General features: G+C 40.0%; 1 protein-coding gene across 3 annotated transcripts in view; it reads right to left on the minus strand.

The window, feature by feature from the left end:
- The window catches only part of EPM2A (EPM2A glucan phosphatase, laforin), a 42,966-nt gene extending 28,409 nt beyond the window's left edge, over positions 1 to 14,557 (minus strand). For 2 of the 3 annotated variants that reach the window (XM_032102129.1, XM_032102128.1), the window contains exon 1: positions 13,846 to 14,144. Coding sequence is in view for 2 of the 3 variants with exons in the window: in XM_032102128.1 (XP_031958019.1) it covers positions 13,846 to 13,870 (25 nt within the window). In the remaining variant the exon portion in view is untranslated. Of the gene's footprint in view, positions 1 to 13,845; positions 14,145 to 14,212 lie in introns of those variants that run through there. The other variant, XM_032102127.1, reaches the window with a different exon arrangement.
- Between the last annotated feature and the right edge of the window lie 9,345 nt (positions 14,558 to 23,902).

Genomic DNA, 23,902 nt, shown 5'->3' on the forward strand with positions numbered 1-23,902 from the left:
GTAATATCCACGTGATTACATAAGTGCTTCTCACCAAAGTTTGCTTCACAAGATGCATTTAAAAAGTTTCAAAAAAAGAAAAAGTTGTTGTATCAGTTCACATCATGCTTCTGCTAGCACAGTTTGTCACAGAAACTCCATAATATTTTGGATACCGTTAGACAACAATGCAATTTATAAAGCATTTCAACTTTTCTGTTCCTAGAGACTATAGTAAAGCCAAGAACATCAAATGTTTTCCATTCACCTGCTCATCTTTGCAGAAAACAAACACAAATGTCCTTTGAAAAAGGGCTCACACAACAGCAAATACATAGTTTTACAACTAAACCCATTTCTGTATCAGTAGTTTTTTTCATCTTGTTTTTATTCATATTCCAAGTGGCAAAACATATTGTTGGGAAGCAAATACACAATCATCTGAAAACATCTAAAATTCAGTCATAAAAAAGGATAAGTTACGTATTTGAATAGTACTAATCTTCCCATTAATTGATCATGTTGGCTTTCCTAATTGAAAAAGAAAATAATTTTGGAAGAGTTTATTAGAATATACAGGTCCTAGTTTAACTTCTAGGATAGCACTTTTTTTCATTTATTTAGGTCCCTATTTTTTTTTTATTCAAAACCCTTTTTTGCTGTGATTCTTCACTGCAAAAACATTTATCTGAAAGAGAAAGAGATTAAGATAAGTTTCTAGGCAATAAGCTATGAAGTTTTTCATTGCTTTTGCCTTTGTTGCTCTGTACTGCAGATGATTGTGTGGCGGAAACCACTGATGTAGGGAATTGCTGGAGAGCAAAGCAACCAACCAGCCCCACTGACAGCTCAAGCCTCACAGAGGGCTCTTTCAAAATCTGCATGACTGCAGTTTATGGCTCCTTGTTTAATGCATATGAAGGATGATCAAAGTAGTGTATGAAGCGGCTGTACAAATAACTAAACAAAAGAATAAAACCAAAGATCTCCACATAACTGATAAATGGCACTGGCAAAAGAAGGAGACCAGAATGAAGCAAAGGAAAGCTTTGTTTTGATCCTCCCTGAGCAGGAAGGTTGGATCAGATGACCCACTGTGGTCCCTTCCAGCCTGATCAATTCTGTGAAAACTAGATGAAGATACAGTAAGTAATACAAGACATGCAAAGATCTAGACTGGAAGAAGGTAAGCAGAGACTAGAAGAGGATGTTCTGAAATTCAATCTAGTGAGGCACAACAACAAAACACAAAGAAAAATCTGCAGTTACTATTTTTTTACAGCTGTACTGCAGGGGTGAAAGAAGTATAATCCAACAGTCTGCCAACAGCACAGACACATCTTGACACAGCAGAGGACTGCACACAGATTGCACAAAAGAGTCACAGTGGAGAAATTACCAGCTTGATCTTAAAACACAATAAACAAAATCTGGATCAATGAAATTTCTTATCACCATTAAGGGTGAACCACATGAATAAATGAAAAAAATAAGACTGCCTCTCCCACTGTCTCTGCAGAGCTCTTTGCAGCAAAGGCTCTGCTCAGACACTGCTCTTTCAGCTACGAGGTTGCTGCACACCTTGCTCTAAGTTTTAGTTTTTTCTGTTCTGTGTTGCGTAAGGAGACGTATGCAGGAACTCCAGGGCACAAGAGCAGCCATAAAGGTGCTGGGTATCTCATCCGTGCCTTAGCCTGACCTTAAAACACTGATATGCAACTTCCAAGCCTCCAAACCCCAGTAAGGTAAGGGCATTTCTCAGTTCACTGCTACCTCTTTAAAAACCACAGGGCTACTGAGATAACCTTAGACACACACACATTAGCTTCAACAGCAACTAACCAACCCAAACCACAAGCAGCCAGGCAATTTTCAGATTGCCTACTCACAAATCAGTTAGAGCAAAGACTAACTCCTATAATCTTTGTCATAAATTTTGCATGAACAAACACATTTTAAGTGTGTAGCGGGTTGGGTTTGTAACCGGGCGGAGACACCAATTTAGTGTAGTAGTTTGGTCCAAAATACTCATTACTGTTTACCTTCTGTGAGATAAGAATTAGGAGAAATGCAAAGCAGGCACCAATCTTGAAAGAATATAAAGAAGTTTATTAACAGACCTGAAAGAAAAAAAAGTCATACCACACCTTCAGAACTCTTCTCCTCCCCCCACCTTTCTCCCTTCTCCAAGTGACAATATAAAAAGACAACCCTTGAGATGTTCAGTCTGTTTACCACTTCCATAATAACCTTGTTCAGTCCATTTAGGAAGAGGAGTCTCTCTTGCCCATGCTATGAAAACATTATCACAACGAGACAGCCGCCCACTTCCAAATAACTTTGTTCAGTCCATTTAGGAAGAGGAGTCTCTGCTCGCATGTGAGTTCCTTCCCCAACTTGCAGCTTTTCCCACAACTACTTTTGAGGGTCCACTCTTGAAGTTTTTTGGGGTACAATTTTAAGGTTGAGCCGTTCAGAAACAAAAGTTCTCCTCATCCATCTCTGGGAGCATTTCATCTCTAAGAACAGAGGCCCTTCTCCTTCCCTGGGAGCAAAGGGTCTTCCTCATCTTCATCTTTAGGACTATTTCTGGGAGCATCTCTAGGAACTGAGGTTTTCTCCTTTCCCATTTGGAGCAAAAGTCCTCATCGCTTCCATCTCTCCCTGTTCAAACTTCTCATGAAATTACAGCTGCGTCAGCATCTGCCTATCTCAGTGCAGGTGCTTTTGCTTACGAGTTGAACACTCCACCCCCCATATCTTCATGAAATTACAACAGGATACTCTGATATATCATAGCTTCACAACAGAATTTCAGCTTTAAGCATCTCCTCTTTCTCTTCCCTCAGGTTTTCAGCTCTTCATAGCACTAAAAGGGTTAATCTCACCTCGGCCTTGCAGCTGGAATGAAGCTTATTGCTGTTGGTCACATGATCTCTGCTGGACAGCGGTGCAGCTTTTGGCTGAATCTTGGCAGCACTGGAGGTGGGGGGGTGCCAAGCCGGCCGTCTGCCCACAGCAGAGCTGTGGGGAGGGTTCCGCGGCTGGAACAGGACCCATCGGCTCCAGGAGGGCCGTGGCCCGGCCCGGCCTGGCCCAAGCAGGGCCTGGCCGGGCCCGCTGGCCCCCACACGGGGCCCGCAGCCACCTGTCCCAGCGCCGGAAACGAGAGAGAGCTTGGGGGGGAGTTTGTCTATTCTTAAGTGTGGATCACAGAGGTGGTCACAACTTTAAGTGGCTTAAAGACTTGTCCATATTCAAACTGGCCAGCTGATAGGTTCTGTCAGGTCATAGAGGAAGCTGTAAGCACCCCTTTGCAAGAACATCACTTCTGGGACTATGCTTGCTAACCTATAACAAAGTGTCAATTCAAAATTTTAACTATGTCTAAATATTTTAAGTAATTCCATTTGCTGTATCAAATGAGGTCCTTTAACAAGGTAAATGAGTACCTTAAGTTCATGCTTAGAAATTCCCCTGGAAGAGTTTAATTATAATAAGCACTCTGGGGGCAGAGAAACAGAGCATGGAATAAAAGACTTCTTAAAAAAAAAAATAGAACAGGAAGTAAAGAAAACATACCAAAAATAATCTCCAAAATAAAGCATTTAAAAGGTTTAAGTTTTTGCCAGCTTCCTTACCTTTTATACCAACATTACAATGAAGAAAAGTCTCAAATCCTATTTTGGATACAGTTCTCAGTTATCTGAATGTACCACTGCACAGCATTGTTACCACACATCAACTCTAACTGAACTTCCTTCAGTACACTCGCAATATTCAAATCTACTTACCCTTCACACTACATCCTGTCACAAAAGTGAAAAAAATTCAATCTCTGATGTTTTGAAATAGCATCTGTCTCAATCTTGCCAAGGCTGAATTGCTATTGATCCTTAAAAAACAGAAGTAGGGGAGGCTGGATTCCCCTCACTGGAACTGCGCGAGGTCAAGTTTTGGAGAGTTTGAGCCTGCCACAGGCTCAAGAGTCCCACCTTCCTCAAGTCTCAGCAAAGCCTTCAGTAGCAGCCCTTTGTTTTCACAGCTCTGACAAATAGCTCTAATTCTGTATGCTATGTACGAAACCTTACCTGCATGCCTAAGAAAAGCATACTTTGATTTTTAATGCTGTTTTTTTCTACAGTCAGTAAATCATCTTCCCCTTAAGATTCTGTAAATGGTAGATCAATTTACTGGATTACTTAAACACCTAGCATTAATATAAGACAAAACTGTTAATTTGCCACACCTAGTTCAGTAACTCCTTCATAACTGGTTTGATTTTCAGAAATGTTTCCTTGCATTTGCAAGCCCGAAAGAGATACCCAAAAAGCAGAAAACCACTTGCATCATATACCACATGTTTATATTTTACCAGACTTAAAGCAGACTGTTTCAACTTCCCTTTTGGTAGAGCTGATACACAGAACCATGGAAATAAGTTTTAATTCAATTAAAATTCAGGCTGAATTTGAGAATTTTTAGTCTATTCTTATAGCCTAAGAAATTATTTTATGGAACTATATTTTGAAATTATGCCAGAATTAGAACTAAATGGTTTACAAGAAAGCCATTCTCAGCACTCAAAGCTGTTAATCACCAAGGCTTTTTTTCTTTTTCTTTTTTTTAATCAGATATAAGAAAATTTGATTTTTCAAAGGCAACTTTCAAAAACATGTTTTATTTCTCTCTCTAGGTCTGCTCAGGCACAGGTGTTTCTCAGTGGGAACTTCTACTGTACTAAGAGATTTTAACCAAATGCCTGGTTTAAAGATGAAGTCAGAGAAAAGCAACTAAAAGGAAATCTATCTGATGTAAAAGACAGTTTCTTTTCTGACAGATGGTAGAAATAAGACTAAAGGAAATACAGATGAGAGAATAATGGCTGATAGCAACAAAATTATAATCTAATACTGTCTTTAATAATAATACCCATTTGCTTTGACACTCTCTACTGTACTGTCTACTACTGATTGCTACTTTTTATCATACCAGAAGAAGAACAGGCAGGAAACAATCCACATCAAAACAGCAACCATGGCAATACCTTAACCAAAGTATCATCCCAATTCCTTACCACTTCTCTGTGTTTCCTGCCATTGAAAATATGTTGTTGAGCTCTATTGCACGCTACCATCACTTGGAAGTGAGGGACAGGAAAAATGGTAAATACAGGATTTGCATAAGCAATGCATTTATTGTAAATTTGCCATTATAACCACAAGGGCTTTAATTAGACTCTCACAGCAATCAGAACTGGCCTCTGATTATCTCTCTGGGTATGAAAAGATACATACCTGCCAAATCCAGAGGAATGCAAGTATATGTATTTATTTTTATTCTTCTAATTTTGCAGTTTCACATAGGCAACTCTGCATTGTTTTATTGATGTCTGGTTGTCTGCTCAGTATAAGCTGACTAATGCTGATAAGCAGATAGAAAGTAATGAGAAACTTGCTACCACTTAATTGCACCAAAATGCATGCTATGCATATGTCTTAAGGGGGGCTGAAGAACAAAACACCAGGAGCTACTGCATTTCGTAACCAATTTCTTTCAGCTCCTTAAAGAGGTATTGGGTTGTAGAATTCAAAGTAACCCACTTCTACTCATTAAATTTCATCGCATCTGAAAGGTGTTAAGGTATCTAGCACTGTCCAGAAAGTAACAGCTTTGCAGGAACAAAATGTCTATGATGCACAATTATTCAACTATCAACACCCAACTGTGCTTTATGTTAATTTCTAGTTACCACCTACTTCAGAACAAGACTGGGATAGGCAAAATAAGTAAAACTGGATTACTTTCAAAACCAGAACAGATTACACTTAAGTACTCATGAAACTTGCAAGCAGCTGCAAGACACTAGGCAGCCACTGGCTATACACAGGGAATATGGCACCACCCAGTGGGAACAGCACTACATGAAATACCTGCATTAAAAGAGAGATGAAGAAATGTAACTCTTCAGAGTTTGCCGGATTTTTTTGTTTGGTTTTGGTTGTTTGTTTTTAATAATGGAACTGTTACCTGTTTTGGGGATCTGTAGATTAGCTTTGGAGAAAGAAAAAGAAAAAAAAATGGATCTCAGTTACAGAAATTAGCACTGTATCCAACTGTACTTCTTAGAATGGCCTCAAGAGAATATCTGTGTATCCTGCTAAGGCTTAGCACCAAGTATTTTTCGTTCTGTTACAGTATCTCCATTGCAAACAGCAACGAGGCCTTACCTTCTCATACAGCCTTGCAAGAATCTCCTCCATTAAATTAAGAAATTATACCTGTTTTTTTCAAAGAGCTGAAGCCAAGAAGTCAGATTGCTTGAAGTTTCAACACACTTTAAAAATGAAATTTTAATGTGTTTAACTACCACTGATGTTTTCAACCAATCGGGTGCTCAACCCTTGAAACCTATTACCAGAATTTACTTCTGATATTTTCACTGACTGTTATTACAACAATATGTAAATCTTTATTACTTGATAAATGTACTGATCCTCAGGTTTATATGAACAAGCTCACAGGAGCTGGAAATGTTGGAAGGCCAACATACCACAGGCTGAATAACATAACTGTTTCTAAACTGAACTGTATTGTACTGCTTGTTTTGTCTTGCCAACAAGACACATCCTTTTCTCTCCTCCTCCTTCCCAAAACCAGAGATGGGGTTTTTTTGGAAGGATTAAGGCTCTGCTCACCTGAACAAATTACTAGAATACAGGCTGATCCTGCTTTTGAGCTTTCATTGGCCATACTGTATCTGTCAAGCTTCAAGCAAGCTCCATCTACACCAAACTAACACCTACATGAAACTCACAGAATCACAGAATGGTTTGGGTTGGAAGGGGCCTTAAAGATCACCCAGTTCCAAGCCCCCCACTTCCTCCCCATGCAGGGACACTTTTCACTAAACCAGGTTGCTCAGGGCCCCATCTAAACTGGTGTTCAACACTTCAAGGAAGGGGAATCCAGAACTTCTCTGGGCAACAATGAATCAGCATTTTACAATACAAGTATATGGGTTTTATATAATTTATTTTTCTCCTTCTCAAAAATATAAAGTGTCAGCAGATAGTATTCCATCATTTCAAAATACAGTTTGGGGCATAACCCTAGTAAATTATCTGTCCTTTTACAGAGCATGTTTCTTGATTAGTACCTACAGTTTACTTAGATGAAAGTAAGGGGATAAAGGCACAGATGAGTGTTCCATCATAAACTCACAAAACCAAATTCAAGTATAAGTTTCATCTTGCATTTATTTAATTTTGACAGTTGGCACAAAATACTTTTAGTTTCCAAGCTGAGAGACATTGTGTCCAGTTTTGAAGAATCACCATCAAAAACAAAGTACACAGACAGACACAGGTACAGTCAGGGGAAAAAAGGTATATACATGAATTTAGGGGTTTTTTTTCTAAACCTGCTCCCAAATTCTAAACCTCAACATAACCAACCTGCTTCTACAGATACCACAGCATATCACAAACCCTCCTGGATAGCAGGCTTCAGCTTTCACAGCAGGTAAACAAGTACTCCACACAGCTCACATGATCTGAGCCAGAAATGCTCAAAGGCTTTAAGTGACAAGTCCTGGGTGCAGTCCAGCAACATCTCCCTGGGACAGCAGAGGTAAGTATCTGATCCTTCAGGAGCACAGGGGAGTGTCCTCTCCCACCTCCTCCTGCTAGGGAGGGGAACTTGTTCTCTCCAGGCACAAGCAACAACCCAGCGAATCTTGCACAGGCCAAGCCTAGCCTGAAAGCTTCCTACCAAGAGCCACAGAACACTGGCCTGTGACTTTGACCCTTCCAGCCCACAGAAATAATTACCCTCACTTTATCTTTCAGTCTCCCCACAGCACTGGAATGGCTGCAATTTGTACTCAAAATATATGATACGGTAAGTACTGTACTATTATAAAAACAATATGCACTGCCAGTAGAATTCTCACACACATACATGCCTTAATAAAAAAATTGAAGTAATTTTCTTAAATACAACACATGATTTCAACATCCAGTATACGTAAAGATCTGACATCCATAACTGGAGTAGAATTTCTCTGGTTACAGATGAATGCCTCAACTCATAAACTTAGAGCAAGTATCATTCTGCACTTTCCTCTATCTCTCATAACCACATCTTCAAAATTGCAGATGTTCTGCAAGTGCTAAATGTTTCCCAAAGCACATTTTAATTCTAAACACGCAGGATACTAAAGAGACAATGCACACCATTTGTTTAGCACAAAAAAAAAGTTCTTAAAAAAGGAAGTTGTCTTTTCAAATTGTGATTTTTATAAGAATAAACAGATGACAGCCAAAACTTTCATTGATCAAGAGTTACAAAAAACAAAACCCAAAAAACGTTAAAACAAATTAGATAAAAAAGAACTGCAAGATTGCTCAATTATTGGATACGAAAATATCCTTAGGCTCCTGTTGAAACCCTGGGTTTAGCAAATTTAGGTTTATGGGATATAGCGATACATATATGTGTAACAAGATGGAGGATTTTGGGTGTGGGTTTGTTCTTCTTTCCTCCTTCCTCTCCACAAATCTGGGAAGTTTGGTATTGGTTAAAAAAACCCACAGTGTGGATCATAAATGAATAGTTACTGGGTTATAAGTAAAAATAAATTAGTTGGCATTCCATAATTGGATAGTATGGACTTTAAATGGCCTTGGAAGTTAGAACTCGGGGCCATTTTCCACCTTGTTAACTAAGAAGCACATCCCGTGCAGTTGTACCATAATAAGAAAATAATAAACATCTAAGTCCAAAGAACAACTCCCTGTCTTCTGCGTTTCAATCCGAACTCTGAGCAAAAGAACTCGTGAAACAGAGGCAAAGAAGAAAAGAAAAGAAACGGGGAAAATTAACAATTGGTGCCCGTGTGTGAGGACTCAGAGTTTGGACTCCCTGAAGAAAACGAGAGAAAAGAAGAAAAAGCAGCTTAGAGCTGGAAGAGGAAAAGGAAGAAGAATATTCCCTGGGGAAAAAGGAGCTCAAAAACCCTTTTCACCCTTTCTGGTGAAAGGAACCAGAACTGGACTGCTGAACAGACCCAGAACACAGGCACTGAGGAAGACTTCTGACATCAAAGTCAGGTATGATTTATATGCTTCAGGGTTAATCTTAATTCATAATGGGAAATGTTATGTCAATATCGCAGAGAGACATACTTAGTAAGTTAGAATCTATGGTAAAAGAACACCCTACAGCTCTCCTGAAAGAACAATTAAGAGATCTCAGTATCTCCAGGACTCTGTACATCTAAGACAATATAATACAACCTCTCTTGGAAATAGTCGCGCTGCAAGGCTTCTTCCCATTTGCAGAGTTGTATACGAAGTTATGGCAAGCAAAAATCAGACAGAACAGCGCAGCGAGATGCCAGCAGCTTCTCACAGTGACACGGCTCACGCGGAGCCTCTGGAAGGAGCCCCGCCTCCTCCTCACGTGGCGGCAGCTAAAACTCCAGAACAGAAGGAGTTTGTAACGGATTGCGAGCTGCCCGAAATGCTAAACACAATTACCAGCGCAGAAGATACGGCAAAAGCAAAGCAGATAACATCTGAGGGAGTGCAGGGAAGCCCGGGTTCGTCCCTGGTCAATTCACAAACTGTGGCACGGGCCGACCCGTGACTGGAGCAGTCAAAACAACAAAAGCTGCCCCAGACAAGTGAGAGAGAAGAATAATGTGATACTTTACCCGTCACTGCGGTGCGTGGTCCCCCCCGGTTGCCTGCTTTTATGCAAAATCCTATAGAATCCCCCCACCGCGGCGGTGAGCATGGGATTTTTCCTTTCGCAAAATGGCGCATCCAGCTTACTTCCGCCGTACAAAATGGTGCCACCCCAGGTCACGTCCATAAACAATGCCTACGTACTTCTGCCTGGGCCATCTTGTAGCCAACAAGCTTTTCATCCTCCAGCTGCGATGCCACCTGTAGCTGCTTCTACTGTTGCACCCTCAAATATATATGATAAACAGACACAAAGACAACCAGATTTCTGCACAAGGGAAGAAAGCATGAAAGCAGCTTTGAAGCCAAAAGGAAAAGCATCTTTACAAGGCATAAATCTACAAAATACAAACAATCTACACAGTACAAACAGAGAATTAGTCACATATTCTCCTCATTTAGGAGTATTTTCAAACAACAATCCAAGTAATTCTTCAGAAGATACACCTAGCTTTACCAACTGGGCAGACAAGCCCAAGAAGACACAACAACATCAATGAGATACAACGACACAACATCAAGCCACAGAAGATACAACTTAGAACCTGTGCCAACAACCTGCAGGATCTACAGCAGCTCTTGGGAGAAATCAATTGAATCAGAGCAATTTTGGGGATCACCAATGATGAACTTGCTCCAGTTTTTCACTTGCTAAGAGGAGACTGGGACATCATGTCTCCCAGGATTCTTACTCCTGAGGCTCAAGAGGCTCATGACAGTGTCAAACAGTTATCACCAAACAGCCATTTTTTGGAAAATATAAAAATATTCATCTGGCAGTGGATACATTTTTCCAATGTGCTTTTTGCCTCCTTGCACACAGGAGAAACAGCGAAACATGCACGTCAGCATTTTCTGCAAGCATTTGCATCATTAGGTGTGCCTCAAGAAACAAAAACAGACAATGGTCCATCTTACATAGCAAAAGAGCCACATAAATTCTTAATTAATTGGGGTGTGCATCACTCCTTCAGTATTCCTCATTCTCCTACAGGGCAAGCAATCATTGAAAGAACACACCACACCTTAAAATCCCTTTTGGATAAACAAAAAGAGGGGGAAGGTAGAGGCTATGCCTCAAATGCGCTTGAATAAAGCGCTGTATGTTTTAAATGTTTTGAACAGCTCTTTTGCAGAACCAAATCTGCCAATAATCAGACGTTTTTCCAACACCACACAAGCAAAGTTAAAGGAAAACCCTTTAGTTTTGATCAGAAATCCAGAGATCAGGAAAATTGAAGGCCCATTCCCACTAATAACCTGGGGCAAAGGGTACACTTGTATCTCTACAGGTGCTGGTCCAAAGTGGATTCCTTCAAAAAATGTGAAGCCCTACAAAGCACAGGAACACCCAGACACCCCCAGAAGCAAAGAAGCAAGCACGCAGACACGAACTGCAGAAAGACCACAGCTGATGATAAACATCTTTTATACCACATGCAGAAGCTGTGAACCTTGGGTTTTGTGCCAGTATAATAATGTTGGTATCGTAAAGCCTTGTTGACAAGTGCGTGGTGTGGATCGTGTTATGATTGAGAATTACATAAGAAGTGTAAGGCCACTGAAATTTTAATTATATTGGGTCACGAGGAAGGAAATAGTCCTCGTCTCCATAGTAATTGGAGAGAACTTTAGAGAGAATTTAAAGAGGTCCAAATTTGCAGAATTGAATGCAAAAGAAATAACTTTTGTGCCTTACGCTTGGCTTGTCCCAGAACGAGACTGAGAAAAGAAACCAAAGAGAAGTATGAAACTAAATCAGATATCGTACTTGTGCCTTATTACTTCATTGTTTGCCTTAAGTAACGCGATCCTGCCCATGAGTCAATCAAAAACCAGTGTTTGAGTGACCTTAGCCAATGCCTCAGGCCTGGATACCATTTGTTTGACTTACTCAAGTCCAGAAAAGCCATCCTCAATCTGCTTGGTTGGTTTACTGGTAGACAATTGGCCAATACCAAAAAATGTCTCTTCAGATCTTTCAGGATTCCTCATGAATCCCACAGAGGAATGGGGTGTTTGGACTAAATTTCTCCCTGAGACACCCTATGAACCTCAAGAATTGGAAATCCTTGGCTCAGTAAAAATGGATTTTTACATAATATTTGATTCTCCTGAGTCAGAATAAAAACAAAATCACAGATGTCACTCCAAATCATGCATTGTACAAAAATGCGACATCTTGGTGCCATTTCACCTCAGTCTCATAATCTGAAGTTCGTGAGTTCGATCTTCACACATGCTTTTTTTTTTGAATGTGTTGCATGAATCTTTCTGAGCACTCTGAGTCAGTCTTTGCTGATATCAAAGAACTGCAAATAGGTTTTTCAAAATTAAGAGAAGATGAGTCCGGTTGGTTTGATGATCTGTCTGGTAACTAGCAAATTACTAAATGGATCAAAGATCTCATAAAAATGGGAGGTGTAATTATAATTGTTATCCTTCTCATTTTCTTCCTTGTGCCACGTCTGTTCTCCTTTCTGCAAAGGGCCCTCCAGAGGACCACAAACGCTGCATTTCTGGTTGAAAAACAATTAGAAGAAGGTTTCATCAAATTCAGAGTTGAAAGGGCATCATGGTTGGATGATCTGTTTGATTGGTTGAGCCTCGCTCCATTATGGAGAGAGCTTTTGAAATTGGGCATGTATGTTTTGATTGTCGTTATAGTCACCATGGTACTTGTACCTTGTCTACTTCAGTGTATCCAACAATGGTTTAACAAAGCAGTTAAATCAGGGTTCATGGTTCAAACAGGCTCCCTTCTTGTAATACATGAAGAACAATAAATGTTCAAGGTTTAAGAAAATTTGTTCTTTCCTGTAAATATCAATTTAGGAAAAAATTGATGATATGAGTGACTAATTACAAAACTCTTCTGCATTTGGATGATATGCCCATTTGATATCTATCATTCCAGCTAAGCAATGAGCTCAAAACCCTGAGCATTCACAATGACAAGAACAAAATGCCACACAGGTTAATCCTAAAACTGCAAATCTGCCAAAACACAGTATGTTTATTACTCTGTCTGCATTTCCTAAATGTGCTCCCTGGAACAGACAATAATTTGACCTACCACTACTTCCAAACCAGACAGTAACCATCAGCCTTACAATTGCTGATTCTCTGTAGTTATTCTCTATTATTTCTCTAGAATTCTAATAACTTCTATTATTATTTCTATATTCTGTGTGGTGAGGACAGCTTTATATACCACTATCATTGTCTTATTATATACAACTTGGCACCTTCAAAAGAGACCCAATTCTCCTTTCTTGAACAGATGTAAAGATTTTTATCCCATAAATTCACTTTTCCTGCAATTCTGGAAAAGAAAAACATGGTTAAAACAGTCAGAATATACTATTTTTTTTAGCTGCTAAATAAAACAATTACTACTGCATGACATACTTAGTCCTTCATGATGTAAACGTCTGTGAATGTAGCATTAACACGTAGTCTTTTATTAGCATAAAGAAGAACAAAAAAATGCAACAGTTATGACAACATGCATGTTTTAGTTTACATGACAGAAAGGCAGCTCAGAAGTGTGGTATGTATTCTTAAAATGGGTGAAGAGTAACTGCTCTACAATGGGTTATTTTGGTACATGGATTGTAAAGCTGAGTTAAAAAAACCCCCTCACAAATTACCTAGTGATCTTCTTCCTTTCATTAGGTCAGATCCATTCCTCAGTAACAAGAGGTATATTTAGAGCTTTATTTGACTCAGCAGACAATTGTCTTGTATTTAAGATACTTAAACATACTAGAACAGCACATGGAAACTGACTAGAGTTATTCAACGCTTGACAACACATAGCAAGAGAAAAACACGGTGGAAGTACTACTGAAAGAACAAGAAGATTGGAAAAGCTGTAACTGAATTTCTCCCTGGGTTTTTCTTTACGAAATCACAATAGTAAAATTTACCAGCCTGAAAATGCCATCATGACATTTCACCTAGTGACATAAAATAACAACCCACACCATAGTGCATAAGATCCTGAATTCTGTACTTCTGGGGGAAGAAAAAAACCAAAACATGATGACAATGGATGCCTAAAATAAGGGGGGAAAAAATAATGAAACCGTTTCAAATAACTTTTACCAACCTAGAAGGGTAGCTTCCTTCTGCATTCACCCGCCTCCATCACGCGGTTAAAAAATGTTTTTGTTTGCAAGAACTCACGTCACGCCACGACAGCCTGAGCGGCTCCACCTGCAAGCACAGCTCAGGCCGCCGCTGTGCCGGAGCATCGGCAGCACCCGGCTCAGGCACGGCTCGGCCGACCGGGACACCCTCCCGGCCCCGGCAGGAGCCAGGCGGAGCTGCCGGGCTGCAGCCAAAGCCATCCCTCAAGGAGAAGCGCTCGCAGCGCCGCTCCGCCCCTCCCGGCAGGGCCGGCGGGCGGGCACCTTCTCGCGGCCGGGCAGCGACGCGGGCGGGAGGGGCGGAGAGGGGGTTCCAACCTCCGTTACCTTCCCAGAGGAAGTGGCCGCCCTCCCGCCGCAGGAACTTGTACCAGAAGGGGCTGGCGGCGTCCTCGTCCGGCACCGCCACCTCCGCCAGCCACAGCGCGGGCTCCTGGGCGGGCAGCGGGGCGCTCGGCCGCGCCCGCCTCATGGGCACGGCGCGCCGCGGGTCCCACTCGCCCAGCTCCGGCCGCGACCCGGCCACCAGCAGCTCCGCGCCGCCCTCCGTCACCCGGGCGGGCAGCACCACGCCGAAGCGGAACAGCATTTTACTGCCGCAGAGAGAATGTGGTTTAATGAAGAGTTCTGGTACTGCTACAGGGCGGCTGGGAACGGGGCCGCCGCTGGGAGGCCGCCAGGGCCCGCCCTTCCGCCGGGGCCGGGGGCCGGACACCGCCCGTGCCCCTTGGCTCGGCGGAGTGCGGGCAGCGGCGCCTTAGGGCGGGCTTGTTCCCGGTGCGGTTGTGTCGGGCCCTTGGCTGCCGCACGCACGTAGCCGAGGGAACTCCCCCTCCGAAAGTACCGGCTGGGAGTTCAGACAACACCGACCCCCGATTGCCTCCTAAAGTGCGGACTGGGATGGAAAATCCTCCCTGCAGCTAAACACTGGCTCTCCTGGTTGCCAAAGGCTACGCATCACGTATGCTGACTTTAACAAGGATTATTGCTGCATTAAAGGAAGCCACTGCAATTACGTTGAAGAGCCCAGGCTTAATTTAGCGCAGCAAACACATCATTAAAAATTGCCATACGTGCACCTACAAACAAGGACTGGCTGCAAATAATGCTTTAGTGTTCATGATGTTTGTATCTTTCCTGCTGACAGCCAGCCAGTCGTGGTGAGAGCAGAAATGTGAAATTCTGAGGGAGGTTAGAAAGCTTTTTAAAAAAATCTGGAGCTCACTGCACGCATTCTGTTTACAAGCAGAAGGGGAAAATTTGGCAACTCCTACGTGTAGCAATATTCAGGACTTACAAAGACTGACTGAGGAAGAGGATGCAATCCAACCATTATAGGGTGGTCCCTGCTTGAATACACGCATTTCAGAAGCTTTTAAGGACAGAAACAGAGGAGTGGTAACTTTATTTAGGTCAAGTTCTGGGAACAGGATGAAGGCCTTTCAGTGAGTCAAAAGAAATCCTGCCTCAAAAGATGGCTGTTTGTTTCCTGTGTTCAAGGGTGACGACACTGAAGTGTATATGCTGCCAAATTTATTTTTAAGAGTGCTTTAGCTGATTTTCGCTGATACTCATTGAACTTGTGCAAGTGATATGCCACCACTTTTCCAGACGTAACCAAAGCTAATGGAATTCTTGCTGTCCTCCATTTCTGCTAGCAGCCGTCTTCACTGTAGCACTGCTGCCATTGTGGAACAGTGCATTACATTTTAATCTCTGTTTTTGCTCAGCCTTACAGTTGAGCTGCCCATACTCTGTCTCATAATTGTCTTTCAAATATCTATCTCTTTACCATACACCATCTTAGCAGCATGGACAAGACAGAATGTAACAAGTTTGGGGTTTTATCCTAAAGCTCAAGCATGACAGGAGTGCTAAAACCACCCCAGCATATTGTGTCTACATAAAACCATATGCTTCTGTTCATTCCAGTCACAGTCTCAGCTAAGAAACTGCAGGATCCAATAGTACATCTGATTGACAGTTTAGTTCCCGGCTGTTGTCTAAACCTCAGTGTAAAGACAGACCAGCAACTTTCATCTTACATGCTTTATGCCTGTAACTGTTGAGTCCTCATATTAGAGCTGTAAGCCTTGTGGAACAATAAAAAATTGTTGCATAGACTTTGATGTGTCAAGTGCTATCTTTAAAAAAAATTCAGTCAATTTCTTCTCCGGGATCTGCCTTAATCCATTTTGTGGCAGTCAATATTGTGTGTTAGATTAAGGTTAAAGATGACAGAAAGTTGCCATCTTGATTTCCTGTGGTTTCCTCAAAAACCCTAGTGCAGATTAGGATTAGGTTGAGAGAACAACAGGAAGGGCTGAAAAACTGGATCTGCTGATGGATCCTGCAAGACTGAGAAAAAAACTAGAAATGTAGATTGGCGTGGGACATCCCATGGCTGGGGACAGTGGGAATAGAAGAGCAGTTTATATTGGTGAAATTGCAGGCTGAGTGAGGGCTGTAGACAGGATAAAATTCATTAGTATTAGATCTGAGACTGAGAAGCTAAAGGTGCTGTAAGGTTTGTGTTTAAGGTTAAGAAGCAAAGGCAAATGTATGTTTTTGCCCTGTTAGATTTGCATAGTCTGTGATTTGTCATCTTCTAAACTGGAAGTTCAGCTGGAGTAAAGGCAGGGGAGGTAGGGAGGAGTTACATTTACTGGTAATATTTGGGATTGAAGGAGTTGATGAAGTACTTCCACAGTTGAGCCATTGCCATAACCCTAAATTTAGCTTTAAGTGTCACCCTAAGCCTCTTAAGGAATTAACAATAGTTTCCTTTGCCAAAATGACCTGTTATCCTAGTACTGCCTGGCCAGTGCTCTTCCCCTGCAGTCCTCAACACTATTCTGAAACCTAAAAGCTTTCCCTATAATCCAGTCATCTTTTACAACCATGAATTAAACATGACTATTTCCTTTTTTGTTCCCCACTATCGTAAGTCCTCATTCCAACTTGGCAAGCCTTACGGTTCCCATCAAAAAGCTGTGGCATAAAGGGGCCAAAACCCTAATAATCAAGTTGCTTTTAACTGTCACAAAAACTGTTGTCAGTTGTTGATTCCTATGGGAACAAACTACCATCTTAGTGGTCTGTCTGAATTGTAATAATAAATGTTGTGCATTTGTGTCTCTCACAGCTGTTTAGGATCTCTCAGTATACTTAACTTACAGCAGCCTCTTGCTGACTGGAAGCCTTGATTGACCTCAAATCAGTGAACTAGCAAGACAGTGAGGCTTAGAGCCAAGTTTATTTTAAAGCCTTCAGTTTATTGTTGCTGCTACCATCCCAGGCATTTGCTAAAGCTGTTTCTAACTGGCAAAGGGGGAATTGTATGAAAAAGAAAAGCTTATTTTTTCACATTAGTGTGCAAGAACAGACTCTAGAGAATCACAGTCTCTGCAAGAATCAATTGCTTCGTGGATTTCGCCTAAATTGTGCCAATACATAGTAGCCTTATGTAATTTCCAGCTAATTAGCTGGTTTATTACCCAAAAATTGTGCAGGTGATGGGGATCTCACAGGAGGACTCACCGAGGCTGTGTACCAGCTTAACATCAACCCAGAGTTATGCCTTCAGTTTCTGCCTAATGGCTGTATCTGAAAAGATTCTAGGGAAAAGTTTGAATGTCCAGAAATTGGAGCTGTGACTTTATTTGCAGACATGTAAAACACATTAAAGGCATTTTCACTTGCTGTGCACTAAACTTTTGCAGAATCACAGTTCTAACTTTCTGCAGAAGTCCCTTTAATTTCTTATAGTGTCTCTTCCAGGCATAAAATTGTCATGATATTTTTGTGAACCTAGGAGTTTTGAACCATTGGTTACAGACAAAAAACTTGAGTAAAGTATTGCTGGCTGAAATTTTAGTGAAGACAGTAGTTGAGAAGTTTGACAATATACAGCAGTTCAAAATTAGCTTTCCAAGTGGAAAGTAATATTTTTCTTCACAATTTTCTTATTTGAAAAGTGTCTACTAGGTATAGAGACAGCACACAGTTACCTGATCAACGTGAACACTACTAAAATGACAGATGAACTTAATAGTTCCATGTTGAGGTAGCCTGTGTCTGCAGTGTACGTGTTCTTTACTGATTCCAAACTTTTACCCCATGGCCCAGTTTGCAGCTTGGAACAGCTTTATCTGTTTTTGCTGTACAGTGATCTCAAATGATAATATTTCCAAGTAGGGAAATCTGTAGTGAAGAGAGAGAGTTTGAATAACAAAAACAAAACACAAATACAGAAAGGATCTGGTTGGAGAAGGGAGGGGGTGTCCCTGATTGCAAGTTGTGGGTGATGTTTAGATTAGCTGTGCTCCTTCCTAGACTTGCCTTTCTTCCCTTTTTAGGTCATTTTCTTTCTTGTAAAGATACAGAGAAAGTGTTACTGCAATTTCCAAATGTTTCTGCTAATTATAGAAAAGAGAAAGGCAGCACATGGTATGCAGTCTTGCTTGTAAAGAGGCAAACATTTATATTATGTGATAAGCTGATTTAGATATATTAGTGATTTGGGTAAAATGTTCATTGCTGAAAAATTTAGACAGCCAGTATTTCTTCAAAGAGATTGAGATAAATATAAAAGAAACCCTATTCTAGTGCAAATCATTTAAGACCACTAGTTTAAGTTAAAGTTAATTATGTTGATTAATCTAAAGTAATCAATCTATGGACCCAGACCTTCTAATTGAATTCTAACTGTCCCTCTCATAACAATTATGATAGAACTATGAACTAATGCTCTCACCATTAGTTCTAATTTGACAATACAGCAGCTAAGAAATACTTTTATAGTCTGAAGACTGAAAGAAGACTGAGAATTAAAGAACTTGTTACCAGATAAGCACTGCTATTCATAATTTTTAGTTTTAAGTTGAGCTATGTGAGAGCAGTGATAACTGCATGAACCATTTTAGCTGCTTATTGCTAGGAGTAGCCTTTTGTGCAGACTAAGCTCCACAAGTTCTGTCAGGACTGACCATTTTAGGAATTGTGCTGGAAAATTATACTGCAACAATAGGTAGGACACTACAGGAGATGGTTTCCACTTTCTGCATGGGGGTTTATGCAGCATGTTTTAAAAAAAGTATGTTATTTTTAGAAGTAACTAGGCAGTATAAATATGCAATAACATTACAGTAAACATTACAGAAATACATACAGGAATAACTCATCTGGTAGGTTTCTTTTTTCAACATCCAATAAAGCCATCTCTGCATCCTGCCCAGCCTCGTACACCTTGGGAGCTGGAAAAAGTCCCAACATATTTCAGCACAGGGCCCTTTCAGGATGTCCTATCAGCCTTATCAATACCCAGAAATCAACCAATATCGCAGACTAGTCCAGCACATGGCTCCTTTCCTGCTCAGAGTGAGCCACACAGTTTTTGGAGGGATGCTCCAGGCCATCTGTGGTGCATTTGCACTGGGATGCTATGTCCCAAGCAAACCCAGAGTTCTGGTAGCCCCAGCAGGAACCTGGCTCTTCTGCCGCACACAAAGGGATGAGAAAGGCCAAGTGCTTACTTGGAGATCAAAGCACCTTGAGCTTCTGGAGTGAAAAACAGTATGTAGCAGTAAATCATTACTCATTATAATACTCATCATAAATATCAACTTATTATAAGCTTCATTTCTGAAACCAGCCTTTTACCACCAATGTTTTATCAAGCTTCTAATTAAAACATCTACATCAGGGAAAAAAGAAGTGTTTTGGCTGTTTAGAAACAAGACGGTGTAAAAACAAATACTTGACTGTATGGAATAGCAAAACTTCATTTCATTAGTTAGGAGAATGCAGTCTGACCCAAAACTTACATGAAATATGACAGATTAATTTTTAAGTAGAACAATGTGCCTGCCTTTTCTCTGTGGACGCTTAAATAATACTTCCACTTTCAAAAGCAGATGCTCACAGATCCTAATAACTGTGCTCCAGTCTAATGCACCCTCTGTACCTGTGCAGGGTTGCAGTGTTCTTGGGATCCCCAGCAAATTACTGATTGATAGAAAGTTCCTGTGTATTATACTCCTGGGACCATTTTAAGAAAAATTTAATTGTTTACTTTTCATTATGCAAACTTTTTAATTGCAATTGTTTTATGCATGACCAACAAAATTTCAGGAAGTCACACACAGCATTAGATATTGAGTAAAAGGTCAGAGAAGCAACCATGGGAAAGGAAGTTTGACAAGAAAACTTTCTCCTCAATATGTGCTTAAGCAATAGGTTTCTAGCTCCAAAGCTGACTGGAATTTAATACACAGCCTAGAAAAAAATTGTAGTCTTGCTGAAAAGTCTGACTAGATTTTAGGTAACTTAGAACTGTTTTATCGTATAATGATTAAATGGACTTGGAACAAAAGCTGCTTGGAACAGTAAAGAAAAACCTTTACTGTTTTTTAAAAAATTAGGCACAAACTGAAGGATATTATCCTTCAAGCCATGGCCCTATATCAGAAAAGGGAACAGAAAAAAATGAAATGTAGAAACAATTATTCATTTAAGAATACAATTCTCAGTGGTTATTTTATGCTCCTCATAGTGCAAGAAATCAAACTTACTGGTGACTGACTGCAGTTGGATCAAAAAATAAATCCAGAAGTTACCTTTAGAGCAACACATTATTTTTAAGGTCTAGGAAAAGTGGCAGCAGAAATAAAAAAAAATGTAATTCAGAAACCACCTTGCTCCCTACCCAGTAGTCCCACCACATATGAAAAATAAGAAGAGGTTATATCACCAGCCAAATCTAATAAAACAGAGATTTAATGCTCAAGTATATAACAGCATACAGAGTATCTACTCTCTTATCTTCTTTCCATATATGAATCTGTTGCTGTATCACTGTATCAATACAACACATTGCTGCTGCTTATATTCTTGGTTTCATGTATTTACCAAATTTTCCAACGCACATCTCTTTTATTTTAAAGAAACTTTATTTTGGCTGATTTGGCAAGCTTCCCTAAATTCATGTACCTGGCACACAAATAATCCTTGCTAAGAAACAAACACTACTTTCATCCAGATATAAAGAAACCCTTGGAAATAGGAATTGCAGTCTAGAATGAGAGTGTAAACAGCCTGCAACTTGGCAACCTTCCACAGGCCATGGCAACAGCTTGCAGCCAAGAACCAGATGTGTATGACATACTTTGCAGACTAGATCATAGACAGGGGACTCCTGCTACTTAATTTGGTGTGTGTATGTTGTTGTGTACCATAGTAACCTGTTTCCACTTGAGCTCAAGTTCTCACACAGATGCCTCCCCATTAGCACAGCCATTCCTCAAGGTAATGCCACAGAAACCACAGCTGGCTACTCAGGAGCTGTTCCTGGCCCCTAAGTCAGCAGTCGACCACTTGGTTTTTTCTTCATCTGTTTTGAAGGAATAATGGATTTTGAAGATCAGCCCAAAACCATTTCAAGTCATGTTAATGAACAATATTACAACAGCCTCTAAGTACAGCACACACTTCAAATATTCTCCATGTAGAGCTACCCTTGAATTACACATACATTGTCTTGAACAGCTATGAGAACACTTGAAGTTTCAAATGAATCTTTCTCACTGTTTACTTTTTATTCCTTACTGAATGAAACTATAATTATACAAGCTGTCTGAAACTTTTTACATCTGCTCCCTCTAAAGTAGTTTTAAGTCTGCTGAAAAATAGCACTGTGATCTAATTCTTAGAGATTCCTTCTTGGTTTACTTCTTTACATTAAGTAATCTGCACTCTTCCATAAGCACAAATTCTCAAGCCAAGATCTTTAAGGCTTAGTGCTATATAAAATATTGTTGCCGAATACCTTTCCTGTTCTGAGATAAATCTAAATAGAAAAGTTAACAAATTCATATATTAATAACAGGCATTAATTTGGCCAAATTTGCATAATTCTCAAGTATTACCCTCATGACTTCAAATTCCAGGTAAGTGGAATTATTTTCTTATCAGAATTAGTTTTTGCTTGATAGCAAAACCCTTGTCTGTGAAACTTGTAGAATAAATCCTGATCTGATCTCTCGCTTTTTAGGTTCCTGCCCATAGAACAATAAAATGGAGTTTTTAAAAATATATTGATACAGGAATTGTTGGAACTAGTTCCATGCAAACTTCAAGCAGTTTTGAGCTCCTGTCAGCCAACTAACAATTCTTTGTAGCATGTACTAGAATATCATGTTCCAAGTTCCCAAGAACTTAAAGAACAGGTTTTTTACACTGCACACGTTTATGAGTAATTTTAATTTTTTACCAAATACAGCTATCCCAGTGGATAAAATGTTTCTAAGAAAGAAAAGGCAAAGAGGATAAAGCTGTTAGACTGGCAGTCTGGATTGACAGGGGCAGCACAGTGAAGCACTTGATGTGCCACTATTAGATTTCCTTTGGAAGCAGCCACATTCTAAATGAAAGCAACAATTCAACTCTGCATTTTCATTTTGACTCTAAGTATGAATATGCAAATAAAATAACCTTTTTTACCTTAGTGATCAATGATACTGATATTGTTAGTGCTCACTACCCTGAACTGCATTAAGTGACACATAAAATAAACTATCCTTCAGCATTTTGCAAAGACTGTGGTGTGATAACTCAATCTGTTGCTTCCATAATCAGAAATTCTGAGAGTATCACTCCTGGCCTAATGAATGTAACTGTTGTGTTATTGCACAGTTCCTCCTCACCAGGAACAAGAGTTTATTACTTGAGGTATTGACTCTGGGTTCCAAGTACAACAGAGCACTTGTCTTATCACCTTTGCTTTCTGAATTACCTCGCTTTCAGCTGTACACACATTGCTTTCAAACTACATAAATTCTATCAATATAAAATAATAAGCTAAAATAATTGACAGGGTTTCCTTCAACTCTATTTCTAAAGAGTGATTATGCACACAAAAAGCACATTTAATATTTGCATGTTGATCTCCATGCTCCCTTAGTCACTGCAGATACTTGTTTGTCTCTATCAACCATCCTCCTGTGGGCTGGAAGTAGAGAGTCTGGCAAGTTATTAGCGTCAATAAAAAAAAACCAAGCCTGTTTCCACGTGTGACCAGTGGAACAATCCATGCTACAGCATGGTTAAAGCCAAGCACTGCAGAAGATGTGGCAATCACAGACCTATCCACATCTGTATAAAACAACCATCTGCAGCACAGCAACATCGGTATTTGATTCCAGAAAGATCTTATGCCAAACAAGCATAAGACTTAGACTTTTTTAGATCTAACACTGCAAGAGCTGAGCCCATCATTATTTGCCTCCAAAAACTGAGCCAAGGTGGCATATTGTGCTGTAACAACTCAATTATATCTACCTTTTAATGCTTTTCCTTTTAATATTTTTACGGAGAGAGACAAACCAGTATTCATATCATTCTGGTCTCCATGTCTTTGTAGGGAAAGTTAAACCAACCTTACTCAAATGAGGTTCTCTAACATTGTTAAAAACTAAACCGCAGAAGGTAGGTTTTTCTTTCTTCATATTTAAAAAGCATGAGATAAAAAGCACTGTCAGTGCCTTCATTTGCTAGTAGAAAGATTCAAAGTGACTTTAGCAAAACCATTATTTTTTGGAAGTTGAAAGCTAAGATTTTATGGGAGGTAACAGATAAATCCATATCCTCCTTTGATTTTATCACCACATAAAGAATTATGTACCTCTGGAAATACATGATTTCATTTTCTGTGCTTTCAGACCATCTATTTTAAGCCATGGGTATTTAACATAGGTGCAAGTTTTAACTTTTTATTTTATGAAAATAAAATTGCTGTTTATAAAGCTATGCAAAATGGCCTTTTACATATAATTTATGCCAATATGACTGCAGATTAAAAGGCTCAGTGGGAACAGCCAGTGAGATATTATTATTTTTGGAACAATGCCAAGAAAATAATAGAAATTAGGAAAAAAGGTAATATTGCAAAGAAGCTGTTCTCTCTCTGAACTACACAGACACCAAGAGAGACCGATTCTTTTTCTACTGCTACCCTCAGCC

Source organism: Corvus moneduloides, chromosome 3, assembly GCF_009650955.1.
Source record: "Corvus moneduloides isolate bCorMon1 chromosome 3, bCorMon1.pri, whole genome shotgun sequence".
Classification (NCBI taxonomy): Eukaryota; Metazoa; Chordata; class Aves; order Passeriformes; family Corvidae; genus Corvus; species Corvus moneduloides.